Raw genomic sequence first — 17,925 nt, 5'->3', positions numbered from 1 at the left:
GGGAGGAGAGGGAGGGGAGGGGAGGAGAGGGAGGGGAGATGTCTGTTAAGGTGGAGCCGGATGGTGGAAGTTTCCCCTGACAGCAGGCTGGGGTGGGGAGTGTTGACTTCATCAGTTTACTTTGTTTTTAGTGTTAGATATTCCTTCTGTCATTTTAAAAACAGGCCAGTGTGTCGGCTTAACCTGCAGTCCCAGCGCTTTGGGAGGCTGAGGCCAGAGGATTGCTTGAGGCCAGTAGTTTGAAGCCAGCCTGGGTGACACAGGGAGACCCCATCTCGAAAATAACAAAGATTAAAAACCCTCTGACAACTGCCCTCAAGGGCTGTGGCCCTGGGGCACCCACCTCGAGTGGGGCACTCCGCCCCGCCCCCGTGAGCGCCCACCTGGTCCCGCTCCACGGCGACCTCCTCCATCTGCAGCAGGATGGCCTCGATGCGGTCCTTGTACACCTTGGAGTCCTTGCGCAGGGCCCGGCACTGCAGCTCCAACGTCTCCTTCTCCTCCATGCACTGCAGGGGGTAGCAGCTCAGCCCCCAAAGGCCTGAGGCTCCCCATTCTAACCCGTTGGGGATGCTCCAGCTAGGAGCTCAGGAACATGGGTCAGGTCAGTTGGGATGTTGAGGGAGGCCATAGGAGTCCCCAGGCCCCTACCGCCCCCCACTTCCACACCGCAGCAGCACAGGGCTCTCCCGCAGGCCTCAGGCACTGCTGTGCCCAGCTACAGTGAGCCCATGGCCTTTGCCATGGGGTGCAGGTGAGCAAGGAGTGGGTACCATCCACTGTGCCTCCAAGAGTGGGTGAGTGGAGACGCTGCCCTGGGGTCCCCGCACCCCACCTTCCAGACAGAGTGGGCGGAGGTCTGCCCACCCAGCCTGGCTTGGCCCTCAGGGGCCACGTGTCCCCACAGCGCTCATACCCGGGCGTGACGGGCCTCGCCCTGGCGGAGGTCCTTGCGCAGGGAGAAGATGGTGCTGGCCTGTTCCTGATGGCCCCGCAGTGCCTGCCTCCAGTCCTCTTCCAGCACCTGGATGTAGGGGCTGCTCCTGTCCAGCTTCCCCTCCTGAAGGGGGCAAAAAGCAATGGCCCGGCTGGGAAGGCCCATGCCGCCCGGCCGGGCTGCACCCGCCCCACCTGCGCCCGCCCTGCCCGCGGCCCCACCTGAACCGAGGCCTCCAGCTCCTGCACCCGGGCCTGCAGCAGGGCCTTCTCCTGCTGCAGCTCCCACAGCAGCTCCTGGCTGGGCCGCTGCTCCATGGCGTGCCTGAGCTTCAGCGTGTGCTTGCGCTCCACCTTGCAATCGTCCTCGGCCTTCATGAGGCTGTGCTTGAGCCGGTCGATCTGCGGAAGGCCGGGTGAGCCCAGCCGTCCACTCCAGGTGCTGACAGCCGACCCATGGGGCCGCCCCCGACCTGCAGACCCCGCCAGGCCAGGCGAGGGGGGCCACCCTGGTTCCCTGGGGCAGCGGGCGCACCTCCAGCTGCAGGTCGCGGTTCCGCATGAGCGCGGTGCCCTTCTCCTCGCTCTGGCGCGCCAGGCGCATGGCCAGGTCATAGTTCTCCTCCTTGCAGCGCTTGAGCTCACGGCTGCCGGCCTCACACTCCTCCTTGAGCCTCTGCACGCGCTCCTGGTGCTTGCGAAGCAGACTATCCTTCACCCGCAGCTCCTTGATGAAGTCGTCCTTGGAGCTCAGCAGCGCGGTCAGGTCCTGCACCTTCTTCTGCAGCTTCATGACCTCGGTCATCAGCAGCTGTGTCAGGCCTGACTCCCCGGACGCATCTGTGGGCCGGGCCAGTGTCAGGGCCCTCGCTCCCCGGCGGTCCAGCTCCATCACGCCTCGCACTGTGGCAGGAGCTCAGGACTCCTAGGCATGTGGGCCTGGCAGATGACCCAGCACCACTGCCCGGCCCCGCCGGCCCCATCTTCCCCGTCACTCACCAATGATCATGGAGAAAACACGGGCTGGCTCCTTGCCTGTGACCTTCTTGTACAGCTGTGGGTAGTAGAGCTCTAGGCTCTCCAGGAAGGCCACGTAGCCCTTGTGGCCTGTCCGCTGCAGGATGTCCAGGAGGACACCTGCGGGTCAGAGAGGCTGAACTAGGGACGGGGTGCTGGCGGGGCAGAGGGCTGGGGTGGGTGGGTCTGGGGGCAGGGAGAAGTGGAGGCTGGGACGCAGAGGAGGTGCGCTGCGGTCTGGGTCGTGGATGAGGCACCCTGAGGGTCTAGGTACTAGGCTGGGGGCAAAGTGCTGCCCACCCGCCCCTTGGCTGTTTCAGGAGTCCCTGCTGTGGTGGGAGCCCCACGGCCCCTCTTGGCAGCACCGAGCTGGCAACAGAGGGCTGGGGGGCGGGGCGGCCATGTCAGGGTTGAGTTTGCGCCTCACTGGGTGCCCAGGGGCAAAACCGGGCGGGGCTCCTCTGGGGTCAAGGGTCAGGGTCGCAGAGCCTGCAGCCACCTCCGATCCGGCTCCTTGGTTGGGTTTGGGGCCGGGAGCCTGTGGGACAGCACTGACCCACTTTCCGTTTGCGGATGACCAGGTTGGGGTCACTGAGCACCTGCTCCTCATCATCGGGGTTCAGGACCTTGCACTGCCGCAGGTAGGGCGTGATGCGTGAGGGGTCGATGACCGAGGTGAGCGTCACCCGGAAGCCCTCCAGGGCACTCCAGCACTCATCATCGTTCTCGTAGTCTGACATGGCCCCAGCAGGCAGGCTGGGGAGAGTTGGGGCAGCCACTGAGCGTGACGCCGGCCCCCGCCCCCACGCAGGCCCTGCGCCCACTCCCTTCTCAGATGCTGGCCAGCACTCCCGTCAGGGCTGTCAAGGGGATCAGCCCGGGGGTGTCCGGGAGAGGTGCGCATTCCCACAGCCAGATCCCCCAGGGAGGCAGCAGAGACAGTGACCCCCTCCCCTTCAGGCCCCTCCACAGCCTTTCCAGCCCCTGCTGCTGCCCCTTAGCCATCCTGTCACCCAGGTATGCACCCAGGGAGGCACAGATGGGTCCGAAAGAGGAACTCCCCCTTCAGCATGACCCCTCTCTGGCCTCTGCATCCTGAACACTCCCAATTCACCCTGGAGCCTGCAAAGACAACCGCCTCCATGGGTGGAGTGCATGGAGGTGTGAGCACCTGCCTGGCACTATGGCCAGGCCGAGCTGGGTGAGAGCGGGTTGGCCTGAGACCCTCCCACCAGCGCAGCAGCTGGGGAGCTGGTCCTTTTGGGACTTCCTCATTCCCCTGACCAACACCCGCTCACATCCCGGGCTGTGCTCTCCCTCCTCCATGGCCGGCTGCTGATGATGCAAGAGTGGCCGCCCAGCCCTGCCACAGCTGCCAGGGTCACTGTATGAGCTGGGAAGAGCTGCCCGCAGGAGTGTCTCTGTCACCCCCCACCCCACCCCCGGCCCCACAACTCTGGGAGGGGCTGTCACTGTTGCCCCAGGCAGCCAGGAGTGCCGCTGTAGCGTTTTCTCCAGGTTCATAGGTGCTGGGCACCAGTGAATCCCTGGACTCTTCTCCTGCCCCCAGTGAGGCCCGGCCCACGGCCACCCCCTCCAGGACTATCTCACTGGCCACAACAAAAGAACTACCTATGTTGGGACCAGCCACTGCTGTCCCTTTCTGCCAGCATGGTGGAAGCCTCTGCCGCTGAAAGCCACTCCCTCCGGGACTGAGACTGGGCCAAGGCGGGGAGCGCCCACACGGTTCTGCCTCCCACGCAAGACCCCGCTCCTCAGACAGCCTCCAGCCCCGCTGGGAAAGCTGGTTTCCAGCCCAAAGGAGCTGTGTCACCTCTCCTGGAGACACAGTTGCCCCAGGCTTGGTCTTTTGAGGATTTTCTCAACTTCCTCCTGTGCTTTGTCATCCCATTCAGGCCAATTTTGACAGACAAGGGGCTGAATAGAAGCACCACCCACACAGCGGACAGTCCTGGGAACGCTGGGCCCCTTGCATGCCTCGCCAGTCTGAATCCAGAGTCCCACCTGCCTCGGCTGGTAATGCCACTGAAATGAACACGTCCCTGCCCAGTGGCCGTGAAATGGAGGGGGCCGCACGCGGAGGCTGCCCAGCTCCCCGTGGGAAGCTTCACGCTTCTTTGGGGCATCAGCGCCAGGATCCTGAACGAGACTGACACCAACCTTCCTGGCCACCTTTCAGAAAAGCACCAGACCTACCCACCTGAGGGTCCAGGACCCACCTGACCGCAGACGAACCAGGAGCCTGGGCTGCGGAGCCTCTGGGAGATGCTCCCCGTGACTGCAGGGAAGAGGAGCACGCTGGGACGCCTGTGCACTTCCTGATGGGTTCTGGTTAACTCCACAGTCCCACCAGTCCTCCCACAGGGGGACAGTCCCTGGCGGCCTGCGTTCTGATTCGCCCAGCCCAGGAGGCCCCAAGAGGTGGGGCAGAGGGAAGTGGAAGTCCTCTGCCCTCCAGGGAGGCTGCTCCCAGCACTCCCAGCCTGTCTGGTGGCCATGGGTCCTGGGGCTGCCTTAGAGGCCTAACCCTGGCACCTGGCAAGCAGAAGAGAGAGCAGAGGCCCCCAGGGGGCCCAACAAGGTCAACCCACACCCAGCTGCTTTGGCCTGGTCACAGACTTCTGGAGGCTTCTTCAGTGGGTCTGCTGTGTGCGAAGGTTCACCTTTGCCAGCATCTGGCAGGGCTGGGCCAGCTGGTATGGGCCAGGCCCTCAGGGCACATGCAGGGAAGCACACAGCCACACAGCATGACCAGAACACACCTTGGTCACAACAGGGCTGCAGCCCACCTCATGGCCCCCAGGAGGCCACTGCAGCCTGCCCGGGGCCACGGCACCAGCCACCACCCAGCTGCACACGAGAGAAACATCCCTTCCAGAAGTGTCGCTGGACTGTTATGTTCTTATCGAGGCGTCCCTGCTCTTCACCAGGATGCACGTGGGGACTAAGGCCACTCCCAGAGTCCCCCAAACCAGCTTCAGAAGGGCCGGTGATGGAAGGGCACAGCTCCGCGCCCACCCACGACAGCAGGCAGCAGTCTGCCCTGAATCGTGCACTTCAGCGTGTGGGCTGTCAGCGCTTCATCCCTGCAGGTTTGGGAACCCCCAGGCCCCGGCTCACCCGGTAAAGCTGGTTGAACCGAGTTGCCGCCCAGCAGCTTTGAGAAGGGGCCACCAGGCCGGAAGGGCAGGAAGCTGGTGTGGCGCTCACCTACCTCTCCCAGCCTCCAGCCCTCAGGCCTCTGCAGGGACAGCACCTGACACCATGCATTGAGGAGTAGACAGTTAGGGTCCTCGTGGGCTCTTGGGGCGGGCTGTTAGGGTCCTGGTGCGTTCTTGGCAAAGCCACATTCCAGGGGGCTGTGCCCCTGCCGTGCCCCTGACCAGCAGGATGAGTGTGTGGGCAGAAGCACCGTCCTGGGCCCTGCTGAGAGTGGGTGTGAGCTGGTGCCAGGCCCTCATGAGCCAGTGTTTCCCCAGCTTGCAGAACGAGGACCCATGTCTTCCTTGTGGTGTGTGTATTTAGAAATGAATACAAGTGTCATGTTCTCTAACCATATCAGAAGCTAAAAATCAGTAACAGGTATCTGAAAATCCCTAAGTATTTGGAAATGAAATATACCTCTAAATCACCCACAGGCCAGAGGGGCCCCCAGGAGATGAGGCACCAGCTACTAGAACCAGGCGCAGTAACACGTGTTCGGGAGCCAGGCTGGCCAGGTGCCCAGAGCTGAGGCCCCCCAGTGGTTCCAGTGAAGGAGTGAAGCCCACAGGAGCACCAAGGGCCTGAGGACGCTGACACGGAGACAAAGGAGAGGCTGCGAGGGGACAGACGGGGAAGATGAGGCGTGGTCTTGTGCCAGGAAAGGCCCATGCAAAAGGAACAGTGAAGGCGGGCGGGGTGCCGTGTCTGGGTAGCCAGGTCACCTGTTCCAGGGAACCCCTGGCTCAGCCAGGCTGGCGCAAGGCTGGCGGCCGTCTGGGGTGGGCACTGGCTCAGCCTGAAGGCCAGAGCCACAGATGCTTTCCAAGAAATGGGCGAAAGCCTGTGTCTCTGCCAGGAGGGCAGCCAGGGTACAGGAGGCTCGAGGACCACAGTGCTGAGCCCCAGCACCCTGCTGTCCCCAAACTGCCTGCACTAGAGTGGCTGGGCCACCGGGCAGCGGCCTGACCCTGGCCGGGCAGAGGCTCCCTGTACGCTGCCCAGCATCTCAGGACAACAAACCACGGCAGCCTGTGTCTGGCTCTACAGTTAGAAACAGAACTTTATTCCTCCCAGGGCTGAGACGTGCACTTGGGGACCAGCCACACGTTCAGTTTGCAGGGCCATCCCTGTTCCCCGCAGACTTGCTTGGTCAGCGGCCAGCAGCTCCCTGGCCTGTGGCTGCCTCTCACCAGCAGGGTCACGGGCTTCTGGGGAGTGCCTGTCCTGGAACACAAGAACACCCAGGTGGTGGGGTGCCCCTGAGCCCAGCCAGACCCCCAAGCAGCGCTGGGACAGACAGACGGGAACCAAGTCTGCCCTGGTGCCAGCCACTCCCAGTCTGCTTGGTGAATCCGATCCACATGTGCTAAGGCCCAGGGCACCTGCCGTCGGAACCAGGGCCCCAGCAGTGAAAAGCCAGCCTGATGCTCTGTGGCTGGTCACGGTGGGGAGAGGACAGAGCGATGCACAGGAACGCGCGCCACCGGAGTACGGCAGCCAGGGAGGAGCCGGGACCCCAGCAAGGGCAGGGAATGAGCCTTGTGGTCACGGGGCAATGGTGCCAAGGCCCGAGGCATGGGCAGCTTCAATGCTTCTCCCCACAGAGGGCCCCCATGACTCTGGACCTGCCCTCAAGGCCCACATAGTCCCAGCCCCCAACCTAACCCCACACACCTGCTGTCAGCACCAAAGCAAAGAGCAGAGGGAAGCTGGCGTCCCCAGCTCAGACGCCTCTCCCCCCCCGGGTCACAGGACAGTGGCCTCCCACTCGGGCTCACCTGCTGCTCACACCAGCCAATTCCGCTTCCGGGTGTGCCTGGCATGCCGGGTTCTCAGCACATCAAGGTCGTCAACATCAAGGTCATCAGAAGCACCCTGGCAGGGAGAGGCAGAGCATTCGCCGGAGTCTGGGGCTCCCTGAAACAAAATCCAAGCAGTGGGGCTGAGTGACCCCCATAAGCCATGATGGGCGGGGAAGGGGCAGGGAGTGAGGAGAAGCCCTGTGGGCAAGTGTCCCACTTGGGATGGGGCCCCTCAGCGGGGGCCGGAGCTGCTCCAGGCACTCCTGAGGCCACGTGTGACTTGCTTCCCACTGCACTCTCCCTCCCTCGGGGGCTCCAACCCCGTCTAAGCCGTCCCCATGGCCAGCCTTCTGCTCCCCCATAGGCTGGCCATCACTCATGGCTGTGGCATGGGGGCCTCTTCCCCTGGCCGGCCGGGGTCCTCAGCCCGCTCCCGGGCACTACGTTCTCCCTCACTTCAGCACAGAACGAAACGAGGCACAACCGTGGGAAGAGACGGGCAGCCCCTGCCATCCTCCCCACAGCAGGCCCACAGCTCCAGCGGGGGCTGCCTGCTTCTGGCGATTTCTCAGGGAGGCCAGCCCCCTGGCGGCTACAGGTGGACACCTGGCAGCAAGGGAGGAAGCCTCCCAGGCCACGTCTCCTCACGGCTTCTCCTCCAGGGTTTCGAATGTGGTTTTGCCTACAGAACTTGGAAAACTCTTCCCAAGTATACTCAGAAAGGTGACAGCAAGAGGGACCTCTGGGACCCTAGAAATGCAGGACGAACACACTCTCTGCTGTGCCTGGGGCCCACCCCGCAGCACACAGTGTGGCATGTGTGGCCCAGAGCCGGGTCCGCATCTGCTCCCAGAGCTTCTGGCTCCGACAAGAGGACCTGGCTGGGCAGCAGCAGAATGAGGCCCCTCTCCTATTTTCCACACTGCCCCAAAGGACGGCAACTTCTGCAGAATCTACACGCAACCGACCAGGCAGGAGCCAGCTTCCTCCTCCTGAGACACCCGGCAGCCGGCCCTCCTGCCCGCAACTTCCACCGACCCCCACCCCGCCGCCTGCCATGGGGAAGTGGGGCTGGGCACCCACTTTACCTGAACGAGCTGTGTGGCCACCCTGTGACCCAGCTGCCTGGCCCCGTCTGCGAGTTCCAGCTCACTCAGGTCTTCCTCCTCACTCTCGGAGCCCGCCATCGAAGCTGCTGAGAGGGTGGTGTGGATGCCATGGGGAGCCAGAGTGGCCAGGAGTGCAGGGAGGGTGAAGGCTGCCAGGAACCGTGCCCGCAGCAGGAGGTAGGCGGGGTTGTCCTGGAGCTGCCCCTGCACCAGCCCCCGTGAGGCCTGCAGCACTCCTGTTGGCTGCTGAGTTTGGACCCCGGCCGGGAGGCGCACCAAGGAGGCAGCCTTGTGCTCCAGGGCCTTCTTGTGGAGCAGGAGGCCAGCCAGGGCCCGCAGGCTGCACAGGGCTGGGGGCTGGTAGGGCAGTCTGCTCACCAGGGGAGGCACATGCACCCCCCGCCGACCCCCCAGCCACTCCTGTGTGGCTGTCTCGCCCTCCTGGGACAGCAGGCCCAGGTCCAGGGCCCCCTTCTCAGGCCCAGGCTGTGGCAGGGGTGGTCTCTCCAGGCCCAGAGGACCCCTGGGCTCCTGTGTCCCTGAGGGGGACCCTGGTGTCCCGGCTGGCTCACTTGCTGGGATGGCACCACCAAGGTCTGGCAGCCTCCTGGGCCAAAGGGGTTCTGCTTCAGGGGGGTCAGTCTGGGTGGATGTCATGGGTGCAGGTATCTCCCTGGCCACCTGGGCCTCTCCAGGGACAAGGGCCACACTGCCATCCACTTCTGCAGGACTTTGGGAGGGGGCCTGTGTGGGAGGGGCTGGTGGGTCTGTCCTGCAGGAAGGCTCTGGTTCCACATTCATACTGGCCACAGCCCTGGGGTCCTGGGCCGCCTGAGTCTCGGTAAGGGGAGGCAGCAGAGTGGCCAGCAGCCCTGTGGGGCCAGGGGTCCCTACGGGCCTGGGAAGGCCCACCACAGCTGGCACAGGAACGGGGAGGAGCCCCTGGGCTGTGAGCACCCAGGTGACAGGCAGGGGGACACTGGCCACCACACCTGGTCCTCCTACATGAGTCAGGCTGAGGGGCTGGACAGGCGGTGGGGCAGGGCTGGGGGCTGCAGGGAGGAAGGGCGGCGCCTCAGGCAGGCCCTGCTTCCGGGATGCAGCGGGGGCCTGAGACTGTCCAAGGCCACTCCCGGGGCAGCTCACAGAGATCTGGTCGGGGCTCAGGGAAGGGGCTGTGCCCTCAGCCCCCGTGAAGGCAGGAGCGAGGGGCAGGGCTTGCAGGGTGGAGAGTCTCTTGTCGGTGGCTGAAGTCCCAACCTCCTGCTGGAAGCCAGAAGTGCCAGGCCTGGCTGCTGCGGGAGTCCCAGGCCCAGAGAGTGGTGCATTTGAGACGACGGGCCCGGGGGCTGGGCGGCAGTGCGGGGCGTGTGGTAGAGGGGGCTGGAGGACCACAGGCGAGGAGACCAGCAGCTGGGACGGCAGCACCACTGGGCCCCGGGCGGCCTCTCTGGCACGGGCCTCCTGAAGCCGCTTCTCCTGAAGTAGCTCTGACACGGTCTTGCGCTTGGGCCGGGGGCCGGTCGGAGCCAGTGTGGACGCCTGGGGCAGTGTGCACTCTGCCCGGCTGGACGCCCGTCTCTGGCTCCCTTTGTGGCTGGCGCTCTTTGAGGCTTCTTGAGCCGGCACGTTTGGGAAGGGGCGGCCTATGGGGAGGACAGACCACACCTAAGGAGGAGCCCCAGGCATGTGGCCCAGGGACAGCCCCCGCTGCCATCCCCTCATAAGGAGGACCCACGTGCGAAGCCTGGGATCTGGAGCCAAGAGGGGGTCCAGCGGCATGTCCTGGGTCTGCCGAGTCACAGTAGTTACCCCAGACCCCAATGCTCCGGCAAAAGCCAGGCCACTGGGCACTCTGGGAAGCCCGGCCCATTTAATGCTGGCCGAGACACCAGCCAGGAGCCCAGGCTTTGCCCGATGCTGCTGGCTTGGAGCATGCGCGGACCCTCACTCAAGAAGACCCCTGCCTCCAGACCGCATGTGGGGGAAGCCTCAGGGCTGCAGGGTGCTGGCCCAGCCGGACTCTCATCCCTGTGGTGGGACTCGCAGGGGCTCTGTCACCAGGGGCCACAGGCTGTGCTGCTAGGGGGCTATGGGTGAGAGCCCGGGCCAGGTGAGCCCTCTTCCCCACCAGGGCAGAGCAGCAGAGGTGTTACCTGGGGTGCTCTGGGCACTTGAGGAGGCCTGGAGAAGGAAGAGAGGGGAGGAGTCAGCAGCTCAGGCGTCATCTGTGGGCTTGGACCACCTCTTAGCATGCGGACTATCCCCTGCCACTCCCTGAAACGGGGATGAGGCCCCAAGGGCTAGCGCGGCCTCACACACGCCTCTGCAGGAACTCCGCGGCCACAAGTGCGGCCAAGCGTGTGGCACAGCGGGCAAAGGCCTGGCCTCCTGCCCCCCGCAGCTCCTTCCAAGGGTACCAAGAGCTCTTGCAAGAGGGTGGGAGCAGGGTGGTATCCGCAGGGCGAGGCAGGAGGCTGGGAGCACAGAGGCCTAGGAGTCATCCCAGTGCTGTTCCTGATTGTCTAAGTGACAATGCTTTGTCCCCCCCATCCCCAGATGACTGGGCTCAGGGGTGAGGCCTTGGTGAACTCATGTGAATTTAGTTTCTGGAGCAGAAAGGCAAGAACCAGGCAGCCGTGGCAGACAGCGCCCGTGTCCATGACCTCCGCCCAGCGGGGTTATGGGGGAAACAGGCTAGGCACATGGGCACCCCAGTGTCAGCCCCGATCTGCACCTGCCTGACTTCCCTGGGGCCTCTCAGGGCTGCGTCCACTCAGGTGGGAAGTGCAGATGCCTCCTTGGGGATGTGGCAGTGTGTGGGGCAGGCATGGAGCCTTCATGGAAGGCCACTCCATGCTGGGGAGGGCAGCAGTCATCCTCATCTCTCAGCCCAAGTGCCCGTTACCTGCGGAAGATGCAGTGATGGGTGCCGAGCACCAACCCGGGGCAGCCTGGGTGGCAGGGCCTTCCTCTCTCGGACGACCTCCAAGCAGCCGGCAGTGTCGATCTGGAATAACTAAAAAACACAGGTGGAAGGGCTCCCTGCCCAGCCCTCCTCAGACCCTATGCCCGAGACTCAGGAGGCGCCCTAACTGCAGCTGCTTTCAGGGGCAGCTCCGAAGGCCCAGAGGCTGGGCAGAGCCTGTGGTAGCCCTGAGGCTGTGGACACCCAGCAAAGCCTCCCACGTGCCCCGGCCTGCTCTCCTCCCTCCCCATCTTCCGCTCACCACCGGGCCCCAGGGGCCCCTCTGCAGACAGCGTTTGGCTCGATGGTGGCAGCGGGCTCTAGCCTGTGCCCCCTGCACGTTCACTTGCCGATGGTGTAAGGCATGGAAAGTGCATTTTCAAGGCCAGAAAACTTTAGATAATTGGATTTTAAGGAATGAATATATGGCAGATTTCAAAACTTCACCAAAATCTTTTTACAAGGCAAAGGGAGATGAAGCTCTGTCCCAGCGGCTTACCTGGGTGAACAGGGTAAACACAGGGGTGCTGGTCAGGTGGGCCTGCTGCAGCTGCTCCCTGACGCCATCCGCTGCGGGCACAGGGGGATAGGTGGAAAGCAGCCTCAGCTCCCGTGTGGCTTTTGAGAAGACTCCAGAAGCCCTCAGGATTGGGAGCCGGGCTGGGCTGGGAGGAGAGGCCCTGGCACCAGCACTACACAGCCATGGCTGGACAAACGGGGGCCCCTTAGCCCTGTCACCACACAAAATCAGCCCAGCTGCCATGTGCTTGGCCCAGGAAGAGTGGTGGGGCAGGGAGGGCGGGCTGGCTCTGACTGGGTGTCCTGGAAACCTTCAGCGACAGAAAGCTTACCAGAGGTAGGGCCCGCCCCAAAAAGTGACCACCATCTGCTAGGCTGGATGTACTCCTCATCCTCACCCCTGGCCCCTAGGAGGCTCCCAAGGAAGCCCCAGGCCATACCTCGAGTCTGCACTGTGGCGGGTCTCTGGGGAGCCTCTGTGCAGGGCAGGACGACGTCCCCCACCCAGGGGGTCACAGCCAGGAGCAGCCTGCGGTCCAGGAGCCTCCGGTGCAGAGCCTGTCTCCAGCGCCGCTGCCCGCTCTGGGCGGCTCTGTGCCGCAGCCACCGCACATGGGACCGGGCCATGCTGTCACCAGGGCTGACCCCTGGGGGTGAACTGGGCAGGGGCGGCTGCCTCAGCTGCTCTTTCTGTAAGAAGGTGGCACCTGGAGCCCCTGGCCAGTCCTGGCCCCTGGAGTGGACCCTGCTTGGCGGCCAGTGCTGTCCTCCACCCCCGTCAGGCTGTGATCGGCGGGGGAGAAGAACAGCTCAGACCAGGGCAGGGCAGGTGGTGGCGTGGGTGTGCGTGTCCACAGTAGGCCTCACCTGTGTGCAGCTCCGAGCAGCTGTGTTGGCCCTGAGCACCCTCAGCACAGTCTCCACGGGCACCGTCAGCAGACGCCTCCCACACTGATGAGAAACCTGCCTGAGGCGGGGCACATGGGGGCCTTCCCCACACTGCCCAGACATGGCCACCTCGTCACCCAGGCTCCAAATTGTGGCTGTGCAGAGCCCAGCTCTGCCTCACAGAACGTTCACCATGGGAAGTGCAGGGTCCCCAGGCAGGGCCTCCCCCGAGGCCTGGCTCCTGGGACAATAACAGGGTCCCACACCCCACATTCAGCTCCTCAGGCTGACGGCAGCTCTTCCGGGTAAGGCTCCAGCCCAGGGAGACACTGGCTGTGCGGCAGCAGGTGCCATGCCCTTGGCTCTGCCGGTAGCCTCAGTGTCCACTGTCGCCACCAGCGCCTCCCAGGACAGACCAGCCTGTTCAGTGACGACTCTGCAGACACGGCCAGAGCTGGGCCTGTGCCCAGGGCCTGACATGGTGAAGACCAACCAAGACAGGGAGACGCACCATGAGCCATGCCGGGCCCGTCAGTGGAGAGGCCCTCCCCAAGAAGGGTCTCCAGTGCGCAGGCTCACGGGGAACGGGGCTCCTCCCACTGCCGCCTCTGCCCTCCCCCACCCCGGCTTGGGGGTGAAATGTTTCAGAAATGCCTCCAGGCCCAAGTGCCCATTCAGCCATGTCCCTCAAACTGTCAGCACCCGCCCTGGCAAGCGCAGGAGTGCACTTCCCATGGTGCACCTGGGGCCTGGGCCTACCTCAGGGGCCTGCTTCTCTACACCCGCTGGTTGAGTGTCTGCCAAGTGGGAGGCCTGGGCAGCTCTCGGGACAGGGCTGTGGGCCCTCGAAGGGGCCTGTGCTGGGCTCCTCTCCTCTCCAGGAGCCGTGGGTGTGGCAGAAGCTTCCTTGCTGTCACCTTGGCTGGCAGTGGACCCCTTGAGAGGGCTGGGGGAGGCAGCGGGGCATCCCAGCCAGCCCCCTGCCCCTCTGGTGCTCTGCCTGACAGGAACCCACAGATCCATGTCCGGGACCACGTATTGCGGGGACAGCAGCGCTCGGCCACCCTCCCTGGCCTGCGCCTGCTCCGGCTCCTCCTCGTCACTGCTGCTGCTGCTGCTGCTGCCGCCCACTCTGCTGCTGTCTCCACTGCTGCTGCTGCTGCTGCTGCTAGAGCTCCAGCGGACCCTGTGACGGGCCCTCCGACGCCGCCTCCGGAGACCCTGCTTCTTCTGAGGGGAGGAAGGGGCTACTTGGAGGCCTCGGCTTCCCGGGGTTTGCTGAGGACAGCAGCAAGCGGCCAGCCCTTTGGGGCACCTCCGGGGTCAAGAGCTGCTGCCAAGTCAGGGTCTCCCTCTGCCCTTGGCCACCCAGAAGAAAAGCCAGGGCCAGAAACCAAATGCTCCCCCTTCCCTCCACCCGCCTCCCTCCCCCCCCCCCCTCCGGGTCCCTCCTCTGGGTCCCCCCCCTTCCCTCCACCCGCCTCCCTCCCTCCTCCTCCTCTGGGTCCCTCCTCTGGGTCCCACCCCTTCCCTCCACCCGCCTCCCTCCCTCCCTCCTTCTCTGGGTCCCCCCCTTCCCTCCACTTGCCTCCCTCCCTCCTCCTCCTCTGGGTCCCCCGCTTCCCTCCACCCGCCTCCCTCCCTCCTCCTCCTGCTGGGTCTCCAGTGGACCAGACCGTTGTCGGTTTCAGGTAAAGAACGAGTGAGTGCCTCACCCCCATCATGATCTTCCACTTGCTCAGACACTGGGAACCGGACCGATGGGGCAGCTCAGAAGCTATTTTTGCCCAGTGACCTACAAAGGCCAAACCCCATGGAAATGGCGTCATCCAAAGATTCATCCCCAAGACGGACTTGCTGTTCCCCAGGAGACTCGCCGTGGGTCCTATTATCGGAGTGGGGCCTCCTGCGTACCCTCACGCTGCGTGAGAAGCAGGGTCAAGCATGGTGGGCGCATGTGACTTTCAGTGGATGTTCAGGCCCTCAAACGTGTGAGAAGGGAAAATGGTCCCAAGCACACACCGAGGCCCTCACATATCTGCTCGCCTCAGCCATCCCCCATAATTCATGCTCTGCATGCAGCGGCGGGGGGAGCGCAGGTGCTGCTCTCACAGGGCAGAGCCTTAGCAGCTGGTGTGTCCCTGCACATGGCAATACCACAGCTAGAATTTAGTCTAAGGAAACATTACAGGTATAAGCAGACTTCGCTATAAAACACTCAGCTCGTTGGGTGTGGTGGCACACACTTGGCAGCCCCAGCTACTTGGGAGGCTGAGGTGGCAGGATGGCTTGAGCCCAAACGTTTGCGGCCGCAGTGGGCTATGGTCATGCCCCCGCACCCCAGCCCGGATGACAGAGCTTGCTCTGTCTTGATCTTGATCTCATTTCTAAAAAACAAAAAAAAAGAAGCTAGAAAAACTATCAACAACTTACCAACACCGTATTTTTCTATTAATTCAATTAACTGTTCCTCTTCTTTTAAATTCCACCGCCCCTTTTTCAGACTGAAATGTAATCTCCTGAGATACCTGAAAGTGACATGGAAAGAAACGGACCTGTCAGACGCTGAGACGCCGCCCGCTGCTGCCCCAGCTTCTTTCATGGCTTCTTGGCGATGACAGTAAAAGTGCAGTCGACAAAAGAAAACTATAGATAAAGTGGACTTCATCAAAGTCCAAAGCTTTGTGTCCCAGAGGACACCGTGGAGAAAGCAGGACAGCGGACAGACTGGGAGAGAACGTTTGCACCTCACGTGTCTGGTAAGGAACCTGTATCTGGAACACAGAGAACTTTTTTTTTTTTTTTGGAGACGGAGTTTCGCTCTTGTTACCCAGGCTGGAGTGCAATGGCGCGATCTCAGCTCACTGCAACCTCCACCTCTTGGGTTCAAGCAATTCTCCTGCCTCAGCCTCCTGAGTAGCTGGGACTACAGGCACGCGCCACCATGCCCAGCTAATTTTTTGTATTTTTAGTAGAGACGGGGTTTCACCATGTTGATCAGGATGGTCTCGATCTCTTGACCTCGTGATCCACCCGCCTCGGCCTCCCAAAGTGCTGGGATTACAGGCTTGAGCCACCGCGCCCGGCCAGAGAACTCTTACAAGTCGGTAATACCAAGACAAATAATGTTAAAAATGGGCAAAGGACTTAAACAGACATTCCCCTAAAAATCTATTTCTGTGAACGGTCACCTAGCACACGACAAGAGGCCCCACATCATTAGCCACGGGGAGGTGCATGTGAAAACCACAGTGAGACGCCACTGCACACCAGAGAGGGTGGCTAAGAATCACGGACGGATCCCAAGTGCTGGTGGGAATGTGGAGAACCGGAAGCCTGACACTGCTACTGGGAACACGAAATGGTTCAACCCCTTTGGAAAACGGTCTCCCGTTCCTCTAAAGGTTGAACACCGAGTTACAATGCCACTCCCAGGATACACCTAAGAGAAATGAACGGTGTGTCTGTGTGAAGACGGGCAGGGGAATGTTCAGGATGTTTTCAGGGTTCACCCACATTGTACCAGAATTTGCAGAAATATATTTATGTGAGAATTCCATTCTTAAGGCTAAATGATACTGCACTGCATGAAAAGTTTGTTTTCCACTCATCTGCTGACGAATGCTTGGGCTGTTTCCAAACTTCCGCTCTGGGGAAAGATGCGCTTGCACACTGCTGTATCTGAGTTCCTGCCTTCAATTCTTGCGGGTTTTATGCTTATCAATCTTGGGCGTATAATTCTATGTTTAAGTCTTTGAGGAACCACCATACTTTTCCACAGACGCTGGACCATTTTACATTTCCACCAAAATGCACAAAGGTTTCAATTTCTCTACATCCTCGCCAACACAGGGACTTTTTTAGATTGACAGCCATCCCAGCGCACGTGTTTGACCTGCGCCTCCCCCGTGACTCATAGCGCTGGGCATCTCTGCACGTGCTTGCTGGCCACCTGTGCATCTGCTTAGGAGAGACAGCCACTCAAGTTCTTTGCCCGTGTTGAGACTGGGTGGTTTTTTGTTGAACAGCTTTCTTTTTGGGGTGATATGTTTTACAATTGATTTTGGTGATGGCTGCACAGCTCCACGAACAGTGAACACTAAAAACCATTTACCTCTACACTTCATTATCATTAATTTATTTATATTTTTTTGAGAGCCTGGGCTCTGTCACCCAGGCTGGAGTGCAGTGGCGTGATCTCGATGAATACTAAATACTAAAAACCACTTAACTCTACACTTCATTGTAATTAATTTATTTATATATTTTTTGAGAGCCTGGGCTCTGTCACCAGGCTGGAGTGCCGTGGCGTCATCTCGGCTCACTGCAACCCCCGCCTCCCAGGTTCAAGCGATTCTCCTGCCTCCTCCTCCAGAGTAGTTGGGACCACAGGTGCATTATCACCACACTAGGCTAATTTTTGTATTTTTAGTAGAGATGGGGTTTTGCCATGCCCTGGCCCCAAGCGAAGAGATCCACCTGCCTTGGCCCCCCAAAGTGCTGGGATTACAGGCGTGAGCCACTGTGCCCGGCTTTTGAACGACATCCTTTAAATAAACGCACTACGGCATGTGAATTATCTTAGTAACGCTATTTTTGAAAGGACCAGGGGTAAGCAAAGTGGGGAGCTGCAGCATCTGCCCAGGGAGCCTGCCCACCAGCGGTCTGGGAGAATCTGACAGCAAGGGTCAGGAAGGGCCGACCAGGGCGCTGTCTCCGGTGCAGCCCATGCCTTGTTCATGGCAAACACAATAAAGAAGTCAAGGTTGGAAAAAAATAGCTTATCCTGCTTCCCACACGGGTCAACCCTGGCACACCAAGGCCCCGCGGGCTGCGCTCTGCTCCTGTGATAGCAAATCCCTCCTGGTTGCCGTGGCCCAGCCTGCCCATGGCCTATACGAGGGTCAACTTTCAACCCACGCCAGCCCCTCCCTCACCCAGCACTGTGCAACTCACCGATCTCGGCACTGGGCATCGCTCCTACCTGGCACCTCTTCCCGGATTTTAAACCAATCCTGCTCCCCATATTTGGCAACAGCTTGAAGCAACTTCTGCAGGACAAGACAGGCAGACAAGTAAAGTCTCTGCAGGCACGGCCACAGCCTCCTCACCCTGGACCCAGTCAGACAAGGGCCCACTGGGGCCCTGCAGCTACTGAGCACAGTCCCGCCACCTTCCCAGAGGCCAGCTCTCCCAGGGCACAGCACACTTACAGCATCTTCCTCTGGGGCCCAGCACCCCTTCTTCAGGGCAGGATCCAAGCTCTTGGTCCACCGATAGATCAACTGCATGGAGTCTCTCCCTTCCATATAGTAGACAACTAGAAACAGAGGGATGGGGTGGGGTCCCATGGGGCCACAAGTCACACACCAAACAGTACGCAGCTAGGGACAGGGGGGTCCCATGGGGCCCAGACACCCACCCTCCAGATGGGTCACATAGAAAGAGTCACTTTAGTCAC

The 17,925-nt window shown here is 61.8% G+C and overlaps 2 protein-coding genes across 13 annotated transcripts in view; both read right to left on the bottom strand.

Annotated features, from left to right (window-relative positions):
* Window positions 1-4,641, bottom strand: part of CARD9 (caspase recruitment domain family member 9) — an 11,368-nt gene extending 6,727 nt beyond the window's left edge. Inside the window, exons 1-7 of the mRNA XM_032261808.1 lie at window positions 4,194-4,641; window positions 2,510-2,709; window positions 1,936-2,073; window positions 1,472-1,776; window positions 1,159-1,338; window positions 917-1,060; window positions 384-509 (exon numbers count right to left, since the gene is read on the bottom strand). Of these exons, the coding sequence (XP_032117699.1) occupies window positions 384-509; window positions 917-1,060; window positions 1,159-1,338; window positions 1,472-1,776; window positions 1,936-2,073; window positions 2,510-2,693 (1,077 nt within the window). The 5' untranslated portion in view covers window positions 2,694-2,709; window positions 4,194-4,641. The remainder of the gene's footprint in view (window positions 1-383; window positions 510-916; window positions 1,061-1,158; window positions 1,339-1,471; window positions 1,777-1,935; window positions 2,074-2,509; window positions 2,710-4,193) is intronic.
* Window positions 4,642-6,212: 1,571 nt separating this feature from the next.
* Window positions 6,213-17,925, bottom strand: part of SNAPC4 (small nuclear RNA activating complex polypeptide 4) — a 28,501-nt gene continuing 16,788 nt past the window's right edge. For 10 of the 12 annotated variants that reach the window (XM_032261751.1, XM_032261754.1, XM_032261752.1 and 7 more), the window contains exons 12-24: window positions 17,678-17,784; window positions 17,421-17,515; window positions 14,898-14,992; window positions 14,180-14,259; window positions 13,224-13,694; window positions 12,444-12,527; window positions 12,017-12,266; window positions 11,557-11,627; window positions 10,998-11,108; window positions 10,246-10,273; window positions 8,069-9,735; window positions 6,957-7,095; window positions 6,213-6,402 (exon numbers count right to left, since the gene is read on the bottom strand). In XM_032261751.1, coding sequence (XP_032117642.1) covers window positions 6,964-7,095; window positions 8,069-9,735; window positions 10,246-10,273; window positions 10,998-11,108; window positions 11,557-11,627; window positions 12,017-12,266; window positions 12,444-12,527; window positions 13,224-13,694; window positions 14,180-14,259; window positions 14,898-14,992; window positions 17,421-17,515; window positions 17,678-17,784 — 3,191 coding nt within the window. In that variant the 3' untranslated portion in view covers window positions 6,213-6,402; window positions 6,957-6,963. The remainder of the gene's footprint in view (window positions 6,403-6,956; window positions 7,096-8,068; window positions 9,736-10,245; window positions 10,274-10,997; window positions 11,109-11,556; window positions 11,628-12,016; window positions 12,267-12,443; window positions 12,528-13,223; window positions 13,695-14,179; window positions 14,260-14,897; window positions 14,993-17,420; window positions 17,516-17,677; window positions 17,785-17,925) is intronic. The other 2 variants (XM_032261758.1, XM_032261757.1) reach the window with 2 other exon arrangements.

This window comes from Sapajus apella, unplaced genomic scaffold, assembly GCF_009761245.1.
Source record: "Sapajus apella isolate SASKATOON/1434 unplaced genomic scaffold, GSC_monkey_1.0 scaffold126, whole genome shotgun sequence".
NCBI lineage: Eukaryota > Metazoa > Chordata > Mammalia > Primates > Cebidae > Sapajus > Sapajus apella.
The sequence above is the reverse complement of the archived record's forward strand: the minus strand, read 5'-3'. Positions and strand labels throughout refer to the sequence as shown.